The following is a 15,575-nucleotide window of genomic DNA, read 5'->3' on the forward strand; positions in this document are numbered from 1 at the left end:
AGCCAGGCTTAGTGTGGCTGTAGCTGGAATCTTTAACAGAGCCAGGCTTAGTGTGGCTGTAGCTGGAATCTTTCACAGAGCCAGGCTTTGTGTGGCTGTAGCTGGAATCTTTAACAGAGCCAGGCTTAGTGTGGCTGTAGCTGAAATCTTTCACAGAGCCAGGCTTTGTGTGGCTGTAGCTGGAATCTTTAACAGAGCCAGGCTTAGTGTGGCTGTAGCTGGAATCTTTCACAGAGCCAGGCTTTGTGTGGCTGTAGCAGCCTCTATCTGCTCTTCTCAAGGCTAAAAATATGGCCTCCATAAAATTGTGATACTGGAGCAGCTGCCAGTGTTGGGGGTGGTGTGGAGAAGTCTGACCTGTGCCAAGTGCACTGGGGAAAATTTAAATTGAAAAATGTGGGTCGATCTTGGACATAGGCCAAAATATTTCATACGCTGCTTCGCACTCAAAGCCACAAAATGAATTCTCTGTTAAAGTGTCGCTAAATGTGACAGTCGTGGCGTGGGGGGGGTTGTGTGAAATGTCAGTAGAAACCGGAAGTTGTGAGTCGACTTGGACGTGTGTATTACCACGGCCCGCCGTGGCCAAGATGAGCTGCAGTGGCAGCAGAAGCATCTGGAGCCTGCTTGTGATTTGAGCGTCAGGAAAGCCTTTGGTTCTGTGGCACCCCGAAGAAGTGGGATGGCACTGAAGTGTTACTCGCCAGTTGGGGAGGGGGACGGGGAGGGGGACGGGGACAGGGAGGGGGAGGGGGATGGGGCGGGGCGGGGCTGAGATTATATACGGGTTTGTGGGATGCCAGGGGGGAGGCCGGTCCAAGCTGGTTGTGTGGTTCTAAAGAAGAAACAGAATAGTTAGATGTGTTCAGAGCTCCAGAGTCTCTGTTGAGTCTTTCAAACTGGTGAATAGTGGGTTTGTTTCTTTTTTTGTGTCTTTGTGGTTGTGGGCCTTGTGTGCTCCCGTGCTCCCCCCCCCCTACGCAACCATCTCTCGAACACTGCTTTCTTCCTCCCCCTCCTTCTTCTATCTGTCTTGTGCTCACTAATTGTTCACTTGTTTTTCTCTCTCTCCCCCTCTCTGTTCCTCATGAGAGCCTGGCCTGAACTGTAGTATCCCTCTCTGTCCGTACGCGTGTAATAGATTTTCCAGGGCTGCTCATTTTTTGCTGAATATTGTGTCTCAAATGTGCAGTTCTTAGTAAAGGGTAGAGATTTCTTTGGAAAGCACAATAATTAGATGAGAGAGAGAGGTAGAGAGAGAGAGAGAGAGAGAGCGAGAAAGCGAGAGAGAGATATTTTGGATGAAGGTTTGCGCAGACTGTCAGTCTCCTTGTTTCAGTGAAGCAGTAACTGAATGGGAGCAGGGAAGAGAGCGTTGTGGTTTGGAGCTGAAGGGCTCCTGCTCTCATGCTGATCTTGGCTGCAGTATCCGGTGGTGATTCTGTAAGTCCTTACATTACTGACACAAGATGTCGGCTGCACCAAAAACAACATTTCTCTCAATTCCATTGTTTGAGAAACCTTTATGCAATCTTGCCTTCAGTTACAAAGAAGGATTTAAGATCCTCATGCTTTCGCCTTTAAAAATGCATAGGGCAGCCACAGGCATTAGCTTGTGTGTGTGTGTGTGTGTGTGTGTGTGTGAGTGTGTGTGTGTTTAATGGTATTTAAAGCCCTTAAAACCCATCATCAGCAGGCTCCAGAGAATAATTATCTGTATCCGCTTGGTCCTGCTCAGAGTTCCCAGCATTCATTGGCCAAGAGGCAGGAATACACTTTGGACAGTTTTACTGATTGATTGACAGGCCACCAATCTATCGCAGGCCACACACGCACCATTTGCTCACACATTCATACCTGTGGGCAGTTTAGGGTCTCCCAGTTAGCCTAACCTGCATGTCTTTGGACTGTGGGAGGAAGCCCACGCAGACACGGGGAGAACATGCAAACTCCCCACAGAAAGGCCCCAGGCCGGATTCGAACCCGGGACCTTCTCGCTGTGGGGCGAGGGTGCAGTGGTGCAGGGACGAGCCTCGCGGCCTCTGGTCAAATCGGTCAGGCGCCCGTGGAGCCACTCACTGCACCACCGTGCCTCCCATCTGAGGGTAATAATAATAATAATAATAATGGTCTATTTCTTTAGTGCTTTTCATTCTGACAGAAAGTGCCTTACAGACAGTGGGAGAAAAGGATTCACTGAAAGAATAATGGTGAAAGGAGACGTACACTGTGAGGATCTCCCAGCAGCCTCTCTGCCTGCAGGAATGAGCCGGGGAAACAGCATTCCCTACTGCGGGAGTCTGGGGTGGATTCATCTGTGATAGATCCATCTGGGGTTGATCCATCAGGGATGGATTCCTCTGGGACTGATTCATCTGGGGTAGATTCGTCTGGGAGAAATTCATCAGGGATAGATTCGTCTTGGGTAGATTCCTCTGGGACAGAGTCATCTGGGGTAGATTAATCTGGGAGAGATTCATCTGTGGCAGACTCATCTGGGGGAGATTCATCTGGGATAGATTCATTTGGGGTAAATTCATCAGGGAGAGATTCATCTGGGAGCGATTCATCTGGCTTCGACATTTGTCCTGTAAAACATTCACTATGAAACTTCATACCTACTGTAAGTGAGTGAGATATAATGCGGCAGGAGCAAAGCTTTGCAGTGACCCCCCACCCCCACCCCCGCCAGCTCAAACAGCTTGAGATCAGCGTTTAAAGCAGGACTAATGCCCAGCCCAAGAGCTCCCACAGAGGCTATAAAATGATAAAATGGGCATGTGCAGCATGCAGAAGAGCACCACCCAACAGCAGTGGGAACTGCACATTTACCCCACAGGAGCCCACGGTGTGTTTGGGTAATTAAAGGCTGCATTCAGAGGGTTTGAATTGCATTAGTAATTTTGGGGATCTCAGTGGAATGGGAGCATTCGCTCCCAGAAATAGACCCCCCCCCCCCCCCATTTTTTCAGCATTGAAAGAACAGCCCAGGGTGGGGTCTCTCGGGCACACGGCCCTGTCACTGGGAACCTTTAATCACAGGTTGCAGTCAGGACTAAATTGGCATGCACACATGTCCCCAGCCTGAGAAGCAGCCACTTTGGGGGGGAACTCGATCCTGGTCCTCCGCCCTGTTCCCAGTTCTGTGGTTTAGAGCCACGTTTCATTCATTTATTTATTCTTCTTTTTTTGTTCTTGCTATTTATAAATCTTTTGATTTTTTGACTGCGTTTCTTCTTTTCTTGTATTTTTCTGAGCAGTTCTCAGTCCCTCTGGAAAGTGAGCCGCCAGCTGGCTTTGTGTTCTCGGCCCCTCTGGACTGTACGCAGCCAGCTGGCTTTGTGTTCTCACTCCCTCTGGACTGTGAGCAGGAGGTGGGGCAACGTTGCAGCTGATTGGACACTGGACTCTCCTGTCACAGACCAGTGTTAATTAAAAAGGCTTAAGACAGTCGGTGATGTCACACTGTGATTGACACGCGTGTGCCAAACGGCGACGTGAGCAGCTCCATGTATTTAAAGGGCCAGTTTTGGCACCTTGGTACCTGGATACTAACAGTCTGTCCTGACCTTGCTTTATTAACCCAGCCACACACTGCATCGGCAGCCAGGGCCTGCATTTAAACGTATGAGTAAGAGCGCTGATCCTGGATCAGTTCAGCCTTTTGGCTCGTAAATAGCTGCAGTTAGATATGGACAGCAGAGAGCTGATCTGAGGTCAGCAGTCTCTTGCCGGAATTCTAATGAAAGAGGCCCGGGGTCTGGTTCTGGCTCATGGGGCGTGTCGCTGTACGGGGGAGGCAGTGTTTTTATCTCTGAGCATCACACCGCCTCTCTTTTGTTATTGTAATGAAAAAATCTAACTGAAAGCTGCTGTTTCTTTCTGTATGTTTTTTTTAAAAATCCACACACCCGTGCCTAGGGGCAATTTAGCATCTCCAGTGAGCCTACCTGCATGTCTTTGGACTGTGGGAGGAATCCAGAGTACTGGAAGGGAACTACACACGAACACGGGGAGAACATGCAATGCGAACTTCTGGCTGGGATTTGAACCCATGACCTTCTTGGTGTGGGGCGGCGGTGCGATGGTGCAACGGTGCATGGATGAGTCGCACGGCCTCATTTCACACTGTTCATCGATATAGTGCGCATTTCCTGCCATGGGGTGTTTCAACCCTCTTTAAATTGTCAGTTTTCCTTCGGGTTCATTTTCAAGTGCTTGAATGCAATTTATTTCATTTTTATCTCCGAACTGTAGAAGTGTTATATGATAATTGGGTAGATTGCCGAGGTGAACTAGGCTACTGATCATTCTTCAAAGAGCCGTATACACACACACACCCTGTAATTCAGGGCGGGTAGCCTATACTGCAGATGTGTGCAAGCGCCTCTTGGCCAATAGGAATGGTGGTTTGTCAGTGTTTGGAAATTTGAGCAGCTTCTGTCGCAAGGAGGAAGGAGAAGCGGAGGTGTGTGCCTGTGGTAAACCAAAAACATTTGGAGAAAAGAATGCCGAAATAAAGGTGCAATACTCAAATGTCGCCACACGAGGGAGACAGAGTTTTACTGATTGAAAGGCACCAACCAGTCGATGTTAAATATGAAATCTCAGAACTAGGTCATAGTAGTGCTGGGCATTATAGACTAACTGTGTATGTCTGTGCATTCGCGTCAATGAGGACAACATGCTTGTTTAATTTGTTTCAATATTTGCTGGTATGCTGTGACAGTTTGATTGAGACATCAAGCATGCCATAAATCTTATGATTGTGTAGTGCTTATGCATTAACAGCAAACTAGTTAAAATGTGAGTCGAGGGCATTATTCTATAGGCTGTCGTGCTTCCCTTGTGAAAGCGCATTTATGTTCTGTGTAAGCGACTTTACTAGCTCGTGGGTCCTCTTCTAAAACTGTGGTGGCCTGTTTTATTATTGTTACCATTATCAGTTCCAACACACACCTTAAATAGAAATTGTTTTTATTTATAATAATTATTATTATTATTTTTATTGTGTGGACGTGTGAAGTTGTTTGTGAATTCTGTCTGCTGAAATGGGGTGAGAAGGCAAGGAAGTGAATGTTCTTAAGGGCTGAGAGTCTGTGGTCATTGCGGTTATTTCTGTAGGGGGACTCTAAAAAGTGCCAAACTCTCTGTGCTGTATAGGTGTGGGGCATGCCGCCCTGCCAAGGTGTAACTGGGATACCAGCCATCCCAATGTGCACGTAATAATTTGCAAGTCATGCTCATCTGAGCACAGCTGTGCCCTGTAATGAATCTGGGGGCTGGTTCACCTGTGTGAAATTCAGTCTGTAATGTGAACCGGCAAAACAGCAGACAAGAAGCAGCCTGTGTTGCTGCCTGTGCAGCAGTGGCCTGTGTTGCTAACTGTGCAGCAGTGGCCTGTGTTGCTGCCTGTGCAGCAGTGGCCTGTGTTGCTGTCTGTGCAGCAGCGGCCTGTGTTGCTACCTGTGCAGCAGTGGCCTGTGTTGCTAACTGTGCAGCAGTGGCCTGTGTTGCTCTCTGTGCAGTAGTGGCCTGTGTTGCTGCCTGTGCAGGAGAAGCCTGTGTTACTGCCTTGCAGGAGAAGCCTGTGGTGCTACCTGTGCAGTAGTAGCCTGTGTTGCTGCCTATGAAGCAGCGGCCTGTGTTGCTATCTGTGCAGGAGAAGCCTTTGTTGCTGCCTCTGCAGGAGAAGCCTCTGTTGCTGTCTGTGCAGTAGTGGCCTGTGTTGCTGCCTGTGCAGCAGCAGCCTGTGTTACTAACTGTGCAGCAATGGCCTATGTCGCTGCCTGTGCAGCAGTGGCCTGTGTTGCTACCTGTGCAGCAGGGGCCTGTGTTGCTCTCTGTGCAGCAGTGGCCTGTGTTGCTGCCTGTGCAGGAGAAGCCTGTGTTGATACCTGTGCAGCAGTGGCCTGTGTTGATACCTGTGCAGGAGCAGCCTGTGTTGCTGCCTGCGCAGGTTAATGTGGTCAGAGAGAAGCAGACATGAGCACATTGATGAGTGCAGCCATTTTATGAGCCATCCTACAAACCGGTTATAGATTGTAGAACATGGCCGCCCTGCTGGGTGGGATTTCCATCGGGGTCTGCGCAGATCCACTACAGAGCAGATGCAGCTGACAGGATGAGCTGCGCAGATCCACTGCAGAGCAGATGCAGCTGACAGGATGAGCTGCGCAGATCCACTGTAGAGCGGATGCAGCCGACAGGATGAGCTGCGCAGATGGTCTCATGATCAGTGAATCTGTGCAGATGCAAATAGGTCCCCGCCCTGCATCTCATTACTGTGGTCCGGTCAGAATGCGTGCCCTGGGGCTGAAAGGGCTTTCTTTTACAGGTGAATAGGTTGACATTTTTTAGCTGGACTCACGGCACACGCCTTTTTTTGCTTGTGTTTCTGTATTCACCTTTAAAGCCTCTTTAAAATAAAATAAAAACATTTCCTGTGATGCTGTTCTCATTATGTCATTTGGGTCCAAATCATTTTCCAGTGAGGATCACTGCGTTAAAACCCAGAACCCCCGCATCTGGAACGTGGACTGAAGTGGAAAGAGCTGTCCCATAGCGCAGTTCTCCTGCTGCGTCAGCGATCCCGCTTTGTTGATGCGGGCCCCTGCACACGTGCCCTCATGCATTTGGATACATTTGCTGGAGGCGTATCTTGAATTTGGTGACTTAAGTGCATATCTTGCGTGTAGGGGGAGAAAAACGTTTTACAAATAAAGTTTGTGCCATGGATAAAGGGATAAAGAAGGGAGGAGGCTTTCCCAGCTGGAGTTCAGCTACTAAACAAGTCCAGGTGTTTGCAGTAAACAGGCGTGTATGTGTGGGGGTGGGAGGGGAGGAGCAGTTGTAGAAAAACAAGCAATTACGTTCTCTTAACTCCACCCCCTGAGACAGCCACACCCCTCCCCTCTCACTCTGACCCCGCCCCCAATCAGGTGTGTTCCCACCCCCCACCCCCCCCCCCCCCCCCTCCCCCCTCCCCCCTCCCCCCCCACATGCCTGCGATAGCTGCTATCTGTTTCTGCCCCCGGGGCACCAGATAGACTGGAAAAAAGTTACAAAGGAAAAGGGAGCTCTATTGTGAGGGCAAAACAAAATAGCTGAGAGAAATGAATGGATGAGACGCAGGGAAAGGAGAAGGGCAGAGGAAGAGAGCCAGAAGCGGGAGCGGGACTGAGAGAAGAGAGGGGAGAAGGCAAGCGGACCTGCTCAGGAGACTGGTTTGACAGGTTTCTCTCCCTGCCTCGCGAACCGCACACAGAAAGATTGAACAGAGAGAGAGAGAGAGAGCGTGAAGAACTTCTTGAGAGACCGAGAGAAAGAGAGGAGCTGTTCCTCCAGGTGACTCCGCAAAACCAAAAAATCTGCGGCCAGAGAGAAAGACAGCCGAGATGACGGAGGAAGGCGAATTTTACGGAAAGCACGGTAACTGCTCTTTTTCGGTTCTTCTCTGCCGCGTTTGCGAGTCGCGGCGATCCGAGCTTGCCGTGTCGCGCGGACGGGAGAAACGCTGGGGAAGGGTGTGCGCTCCCGTCCAAACACCGACAGCGACGTAAACTAAAAGGTGGAAATGGAACCGCTGGATTGCTCTGTCTCTGGTTCAGATTAGATCCGAAGGCTTACGTTTATCTAACGCGGCAGAGAAGGGTTTGTGTACTGCGTTACTGCTTGCTACCTGTTCGGAAAGGGTGTGTGGGCTCAACTTCAGATAAGATTGTGAAACGGGTAGAAGAAAACACGTCAAAACATTGTGGCAGTGTGGTTTTAAGCAGCGTGTGTGGGTGAGCGCTAGTCAAAGGGAAGGAACCTTTTTGGTACATAAATGCTGTTTTGAATTAAAGTTACAAAAATGCTTTGGTCATAACCTTATTTCAGCTCATCATGTTATCCAATGAAGGCTAACATGTTTTTATCTTAAATTGAGTAAAGCACTTTAGTACCAGCGTTGCGCGTCCTCGGACCTTTTTTTATATTATTTTTGAAGCAGCGTTTAGATTAGCGCAGCCGGATGTTAGCGTTTATAGACGAACACAGGCCTCGCGTCCTCTGCCTGCCTCTGACTTTTCAAGAGATTGGACTCTCCTTCTTTGTATGTAGGTGGTGGTCAATTTCCTGCAGTGCATCCATAGACCGGAGAGGGTATATCCCATGGAAAAACAAGCTGTGGACAGAAAAAAAACTCAGTTCCAAAGAACTTTACCTACTCCATTGTTTTTTATTTTATCGAAGCTGAGTAATACACTTATCAAATCTATGGGTGTGAAATGGCCAAAATAAATATATTGTTTTAAGTCAGATTTTTCTGGAACCTTCAAAGTATCTCAAAACTACACCTTGCTGAATTTGACGTTTTCGTATATGCCTACTGTTAAGGTTAGTTCTATGTCAAGAACTAACTTTGTTTTTTTTTTTTTTTTTTTTTTTTTTGTAGTTTGTCCCCCTTAAGTATTAAGTATTAAGTCTTCAACAGAGAGAGATAAATCTGTTCTGTTTTCTTAGCAAATAGCCACAGTCCTGTTTTTCAGCGCAGTTTTTCTTCGTTATTGGTCATTTAATCGCGCGCACGGCGCATCTGGTGGAATTCTCACAGTGCTTCTCTTCCAGCTAAGCGCGTGACCGCCGTTCAGTCTGTTTAATGAACAGTTCAGTGTGCATCGGCTTCTGTGTACAACATGCTGCCTATCGGATGCTGCCTAACCTTTCAGAACATATTCCTATTAGTTAGATTCCCAGCCTCTTATTGTTTGGCTGTTGAGTCATTGCTTAGGTTTGGCTGGCACTCTTACCCTGAGTATTTTGCATAGCATTATGCCCGTAGTGCAAATATCAAGGCTCATTGTGATTGCAACATGAACTTTGTGACTCATTTTATTCACATAATCTTCAATAATCTGCCTGCGGTGTCTACCTGTGTGTGTGTTTGTTTGTTTTCGTGTGTGTGTGTGTGTGTGTATGTGTGCGTGCGTGGGCATTCATGGGTGTGCGTTTTGAGAATTTGTTTTAAACATTCAACAAAAAGGGGTCAAAATCCAGCCAGCACCAAACTCAAATAATTCCAAAACCCGATGAGATTAGTGGCTCTCCCTCAGGTCAAACGAGGCTGATAAGGTAACATATTACTCAAATAACAACACGGCCAGCCTGCTGGTGCACACATATTCATTCCCTTGCACCAGAACTGTGCTTTAGAAAATGCACAAAATGCTCTTTTACTGTGACTTTTCCGGATGAGTGTGATGTCTGTGTGCAACTGCACACTCAGACAGGATATCGCTGTGAACATTTCCGCTGAAGCACTGCACCACCAAACCAGACAATACGAAGTTAGTAACTATTCAATTTTGAATTACATTTTGCATAATGCGGATATATTTCCATGGTATGTGGGCGTTGCTACCCTCTGGTGGCCGATCGTAGTTTTGCGTTTTTTTGGGGGGGGACCGGCACCGTGTAGGAATTCTCCCTGTTGTCAGGTGTGTCCGCTCCGTTGTCAGGAGACTCTCACTTTGGCGCCAACTTTGCTTTCGCGTGCTGAATGGAATGTTGTGTGCGTGACACATTTATACCGTTAGCAAGCGCTACCTTGTTAGCTGTGCTAAAAATGCTGAAGCAACTGTGAATAAACATGTAATTGAGTGGTGAATTCCGCAATAGGGAAATAAAGATGTGCTACTTGTAGTTTGTAATATGAGGGAGGAACATCAGTGAGCTCTTATAACCACTCTTTATCTGCTTTACATTTTATATTTTTATTTTCTTCTACACATTTTAGAATAGTGTCAAGAGCTGTTTGAATTTGTGCTAACATGGTGCCAAACCCTTGTGTCTTTGCTAGGGGAACCACGGAAACATGACCCCACATTCAAAGGCCCCATTCACAGCAGGTGAGAGAGCCTGTGACCACACACCCCTTTTCTGCTTTTAATTTTTTTCTGTTCATCATCTGAACAAGGACGGAGTGTACTTTCATTGTGGTGTTTGATGCCTCTATTCTGTTTGATTGACAGGGGCTGCACGGACATAATCTGCTGCATCCTGTTCATTGTGGCCGTGCTGGGCTACTTTGCGGTGGGAATTCTGGGTAAGCACTTAAAAGACTGGGAATTGCTAACCAAAGGAGTACAGCAGGGGAATATGCTGGCGTGCTGTGGTTGTGTGGAAAATTTTTGTTTCTGAACACCGACAAATCTTCTGTAGCATATAGATATCGTCAAACGCTCCCCCAAAAGTGTGTGAGTCTGTGATTACTCAGCCTGTTTGTTGGTGTTCATGGTCTCATTATTTGTTTACGTTTATTCTTTATTTACTCAGCAGATGCCTTTAGTATCTGACTCAAATTTAAATTTCTTACGCTCTGTCTGTTTGTGCAGCTGAGTATTTCCAAGGATAGAACAGCAATGATCCACTGGAGATTTGAAACTACAACCTCCTGAGTTACAGACCTGGCTGCTAAACCCTTATATCACAGTATCCTGCTCTCCCAGTTATTTCTGTGCAGTACCTCTAACTGAGAGGTTGCAGGTTCAATTCCTAGGTGGGACGCTCTAGTTGTATAATTGAGTGAGGTACTTACCCTAAATTATTTATTAGCAAACATTCAGTTGTGGGTTATATGTGAAGTCAAAGATGTTTAGGTTGCTCTGGATAAGAGCTTCCACTCAGCGGCTGGTAGTAATGTTTGTGCTTATGCATTGTGTGAGAGTGTGAGCTAAATGGTTCGGTTATGTAACATTCCCCCCCTGCCGCCCCCCCAGCATGGACACAAGGTGATCCCCGGAAAGTGATCTACCCCACGGACAGCAGGGGGCAGTTCTGTGGGCAGGCAGGTACCCCGCAAGAGTAAGTACAGACTCTATTACCCCTCTACATTATACTTTATACTACCCCCGGCACTTCTTTACACTGTGCGTGTGCCTGTGTGTGTCTGTTTGTGTGTGCGTGCATGTGTGTGTGCGTGTGTGTCTGTTTGTGTATGCATGTGTGTGCGTGTGTGGGTGTGTGCGTGCGTGTGTGTTTGTTTTGCAGGAAGAAGCCCTTCCTGTTCTACTTTAACATCATAAAGTGTGCCAGCCCTCTGGTGCTGTTGGAGCTGCAGTGTCCGACCACACAGGTCGGTATCTCCACCTCTCCTTCCTCTATCATCCCTCTTTCTGCCCTCTCCTCACTAGCATCTCTCCATCTTTCCCTCCCTCTCCCTTCTGCTGTGTTCTCCTCCCTCCATCTCTCCCCTCCTTTCACGTTCCTGTTATCTTGCAGACATCTCTCGACTGCTCTCATCCTTTCTTCTCCTGGCCGCTGTTCTCTGTCTCTGAGATGCCTGCTGTTTGGCTTCCACACAGGCCTGTGCCTAACGCCTGTCATTGCCCTCTGTTATAATAATGTGTGTGTGTGTGTGTGTGCCTGCGTGTGCGCATGCTGTGTGTGTGTGTGTATGTGTGTGTTTGTTTCAGATCTGTGTGGAAAAGTGTCCCACCAAGTTCATGACTTTGCTGAAAGTTCATGCCTTAAAGAATGAGGACTTTGAGGTCTATAAGACGTACTGCCAGACGGACGAAGACATCTCTAAACTGGTGAGCAGTGGATGCGCTGGGGACCCAACATGGCCGCCATAACGGAGTGTGAATAATTACGGTTTATCCTGTGCCTTTGAGTAAAGGGGTGTGGTTTATTTATGTGATGTTGAGTAAAAAGGGTGTGGTTTTTTCTGATGTTGAGTAAAGGGGTGTGGTTTATTTATGTGATGTTGAGTAAAGGGGTGTGGTTTATTTATGTGATGTTGAGTAAAGGGGTGTGGTTTTTTCTGATGTTGAGTAAAGGGGTGTGGTTTTTATGTGATGTTGAGTGACGGGTGTGTGATTTTTTGGTGTGTTCCAGAGCGTTACTGAAATCCTAAAATTCGACCTGTGTCCTGCTGTGCTGACCCCGAGTAAACCCTGTAAGTCTCCCTCTCTCCCCCTCTCCCAGTCTGCTTCCCCCTCTGTCTCTGTCAGTTCTTTCCTGTTTGAATTGAAATGCTTTATTGACATGGTATATTTGCCAATACAATGCAGTACATTGACGAAATAGTATATTTTGCAAAACATTGCTATACAATACATTGACAGAACAATGTATTGTAATGACAATTATAGTAACAATAATATAATGAATAGTAATGACAAGTAACAGCAACTTAAAACAGGAGGCAAGTATATATTTTTTGTTTTTCTGTGTCCTTTTTCACTATGGTCAAATTGTCTGCTTAAACAGAGTTTAGGGCCAAATATCATGCCAGTTTGCTTTTATAATGTGTCTGACCGGCCCGGTGTTTAATACAATTTAATTTGTGTTTTGTGATGACGTGCCTGATTGGAACTGATTCTGTTGTACCGCTGCTGTGAGGCTGCGTGGTGGTGTAGACGTTAGTGAGTTAGTGAGTTAGTGAGTTAGTGAGCTGTTCTGGAACAGCTGACCAGAGGCACTCTTCTCTGGGCTCAGCTCTCGTTGTTTCAGGGCCTGTCGTACGAGATAGCGTTGCTCTTCTTCATCTCTGGATTTCCTCCTCTTCTTCCTCTCTGTCTTCTTCTCTCTGACTGTCCGACACACAGACTGAGTGTTCATCAGTAATGTAACCTCTCAGCGTGGGGGCTACTTGTGTAAAACTGGTCTTGGGGTAATTCACACTAGCTTGAGAAGCACTGCCATTTCGAGGTGGTAGGCAAATTCTTGAAAATATTCTCTTTGGGGAAAAATCGGGGAGAAGTCATGGACAGTTGCTGTAGACAGATCAGAGAAAATGCCTCTCCTTCGAACTCACTTTGTTGACGTGATTTAGTGTGCAGTTTGTCAGTGTCAGTGTGTTTTTATGGCTAACGGACCCGATAACATGCTGGCTTCTGGATGCTGTTCAGTGCCACAAGTATGTGTCTGTCCAGACACAAAACACATGGAAAGCAATGCGCAAAAAAAAAAAAAAAAAAACCCCACAATTCCATCTTCAAAGTCGGCCAGCTGTGGAGGTATTTGAGTGTGGGCTCAATTTGAAAACGTTAGAATACATGAAGATGAGTGGTAGCCATTTAAGCCATATCCAGACCTGCATTTACCTTCATGGTAAATGGTAAATGGACTGAATTTATATAGCGCTTTTATCCAAAGCGCTTTACAATTGATGCCTCTCATTCGCCAGAGCAGTTAGGGGTTAGGGGTTAGGTGTCTTGCTCAAGGACACTTCGACATGCCCAGGGCGGGGTTTGAACCGGCAACCCTCCGACTGCCAGACAGTCGGTCTTACCTCCTGAGCTATGTCGCCCCTTCATCCAGCACCAGCACTAGCCTGGACTTTAACACCCTGCAGTTCTCCGTGTCGGGGTGTGTTTACCTTTAAAAGGTCACGGCGGTGTGGTGGTCGGCATAACGGATAATGAACAGGGTATTTGTGGTGAGTTTAAAAGGTCACGGCGGTGTGGCAAGTGTAACGGATGTGAGCAGGGTTTTGATGGATGTGCTGGTAATTGTAACGGATGTGAGCAGGGTGTTTGTGGATGTGCTGGTAAGTGTAACGGGTGTGAGCAGGGTGTTTGTGGATGTGCTGGTAAGTGTAACGGATGTGAGCAGGGTCTTGGCGGATGTGCTGGTAAGTGTAACGGATGTGAGCAGGGTGTTTGTGGATGTGCTGGTAAGTGTAACGGATGTGAGCAGGGTCTTGGCGGATGTGGTGGTAAGTGTAACGGATGTGAGCAGGGTCTTGGCGGATGTGGTGGTAAGTGTAACGGGTGTGAGCAGGGTGTTTGTGGATGTGCTGGTAAGTGTAACGGATGTGAGCAGGGTCTTTGTGGTGACTCTCTCTCTCTCCTCTTCTCTTGCCCACAGTCAGCCGTCGCTGTCTGCCTGCTGTCGGGAAACTCAACGGAGCCGTTGTCGTGGGGAACGAGACCTCGTTTGACGCTGGGGACGGGAAAACGGTCAAAGCTGACGACCTCCTGGAGGGCGCCAAGTGAGTCCACACAGCCCCTTAAATCCACCGTGTCTGCAGGAAGTCTAATGTGGGGGTGGAGGTGTGTCAGTCTCTCTGCCCTGGGGGGCGTGTGGGGGGGTATTTGCAGGAAGTCTAATGTGGTGGTGGAGGTGTGTCAGTCTCTCTGACCTGGGGGCGTGTGGGGGGGGTGTCTGCAGGAAGTCTAATGTGGTGGTGGAGGTGTGTCAGTCTCTCTGACCTGGGGGGCGGGGGGGGGGGTATTTGCAGGAAGTCTAATGTGGTGGTGGAGGTGTGTCAGTCTCTCTGACCTGGGGGGCGTGTGGGGGGGTATTTGCAGGAAGTCTAATGTGGTGGTGGAGGTGTGTCAGTCTCTCTGACCTGGGGGGCGTGTGGGGGGGTATTTGCAGGAAGTCTAATGTGGTGGTGGAGGTGTGTCAGTCTCTCTGACCTGGGGGCGTGTGGGGGGGTATTTGCAGGAAGTCTAATGTGGTGGTGGAGGTGTGTCAGTCTCTCTGACCTGGGGGGGTGTGGGGAGGGGTCTTCGCAGGAAGTCTAATGTGGTGGTAGAGGTGTGTCAGTCTCTCTGACCTGGGGGGGTGTGGGGGCGTCTTTGCAGGAAGTCTAATGTGGTGGTGGAGGTGTGTCAGTCTCTCTGACCTGGGGGGGTGTGGGGGCGTCTTTGCAGGAAGTCTAATGTGGTGCTGGAGGTGTGTCAGTCTCTCTGACCTGGGGGGGTGTGGGGGCGTCTTTGCAGGAAGTCTAATGTGGTGGTGGAGGTGTGTCAGTCTCTCTGACCTGGGGGGGTGTGGGGGCGTCTTTGCAGGAAGTCTAATGTGGTGCTGGAGGTGTGTCAGTCTCTCTGACCTGGGGGGCGTGTGGGGGGGTATTTGCAGGAAGTCTAATGTGGTGGTGGAGGTGTGTCAGTCTCTCTGACCTGGGGGCGTGTGGGGGCGTCTTTGCAGGAAGTCTAATGTGGTGGTGGAGGTGTGTCAGTCTCTCTGACCTGGGGGGGTGTGGGGGCGTCTTTGCAGGAAGTCTAATGTGGTGGTGGAGGTGTGTCAGTCTCTCTGACCTGGGGGGGTGTGGGGGCGTCTTTGCAGGAAGTCTAATGTGGTGCTGGAGGTGTGTCAGTCTCTCTGACCTGGGGGGGTGTGGGGGCGTCTTTGCAGGAAGTCTAATGTGGTGGTGGAGGTGTGTCAGTCTCTCTGACCTGGGGGGGTGTGGGGGCGTCTTTGCAGGAAGTCTAATGTGGTGCTGGAGGTGTGTCAGTCTCTCTGACCTGGGGGGCGTGTGGGGGGGTATTTGCAGGAAGTCTAATGTGGTGGTGGAGGTGTGTCAGTCTCTCTGACCTGGGGGCGTGTGGGGGGGTATTTGCAGGAAGTCTAATGTGGTGGTGGAGGCCCGGCAGGTGGCCATGAAGATCTTTGAGGACTACACCCGGTCCTGGTACTGGATCTTACTGTGAGTGCCTCGTCACCCACGGCTGCTCTCTGTCCCTCCTTCTGTCTGTGTCCCTCTCTCTCTCTCTCTCTGTCCCTCCTTCTCTCTGTTTCCCTCTCTCTCTCTGTCCCTCCTTCTGTCTGTGTCCCTCTCTCTCTCTCTCTCTCTCTCT

The 15,575-nt window shown here is 48.6% G+C and overlaps 1 protein-coding gene across 4 annotated transcripts in view; it reads left to right on the forward strand.

Annotated features, from left to right (window-relative positions):
- The window catches only part of LOC118217038 (choline transporter-like protein 2), a 34,269-nt gene that overhangs the window by 5,085 nt on the left and 13,609 nt on the right, over positions 1-15,575 (forward strand). For 2 of the 4 annotated variants that reach the window (XM_035398789.1, XM_035398791.1), the window contains exons 2-9: positions 9,842-9,890; positions 10,014-10,087; positions 10,761-10,845; positions 11,032-11,116; positions 11,457-11,576; positions 11,881-11,941; positions 13,858-13,981; positions 15,341-15,424. In XM_035398789.1, the coding sequence (XP_035254680.1) occupies positions 9,842-9,890; positions 10,014-10,087; positions 10,761-10,845; positions 11,032-11,116; positions 11,457-11,576; positions 11,881-11,941; positions 13,858-13,981; positions 15,341-15,424 (682 nt within the window). Of the gene's footprint in view, positions 1-7,009; positions 7,432-9,841; positions 9,891-10,013; positions 10,088-10,760; positions 10,846-11,031; positions 11,117-11,456; positions 11,577-11,880; positions 11,942-13,857; positions 13,982-15,340; positions 15,425-15,575 lie in introns of those variants that run through there. The other 2 variants (XM_035398790.1, XM_035398792.1) reach the window with 2 other exon arrangements.

Source organism: Anguilla anguilla, chromosome 17 (genome assembly GCF_013347855.1).
Source record: "Anguilla anguilla isolate fAngAng1 chromosome 17, fAngAng1.pri, whole genome shotgun sequence".
Taxonomy (NCBI): Eukaryota; Metazoa; Chordata; class Actinopteri; order Anguilliformes; family Anguillidae; genus Anguilla; species Anguilla anguilla.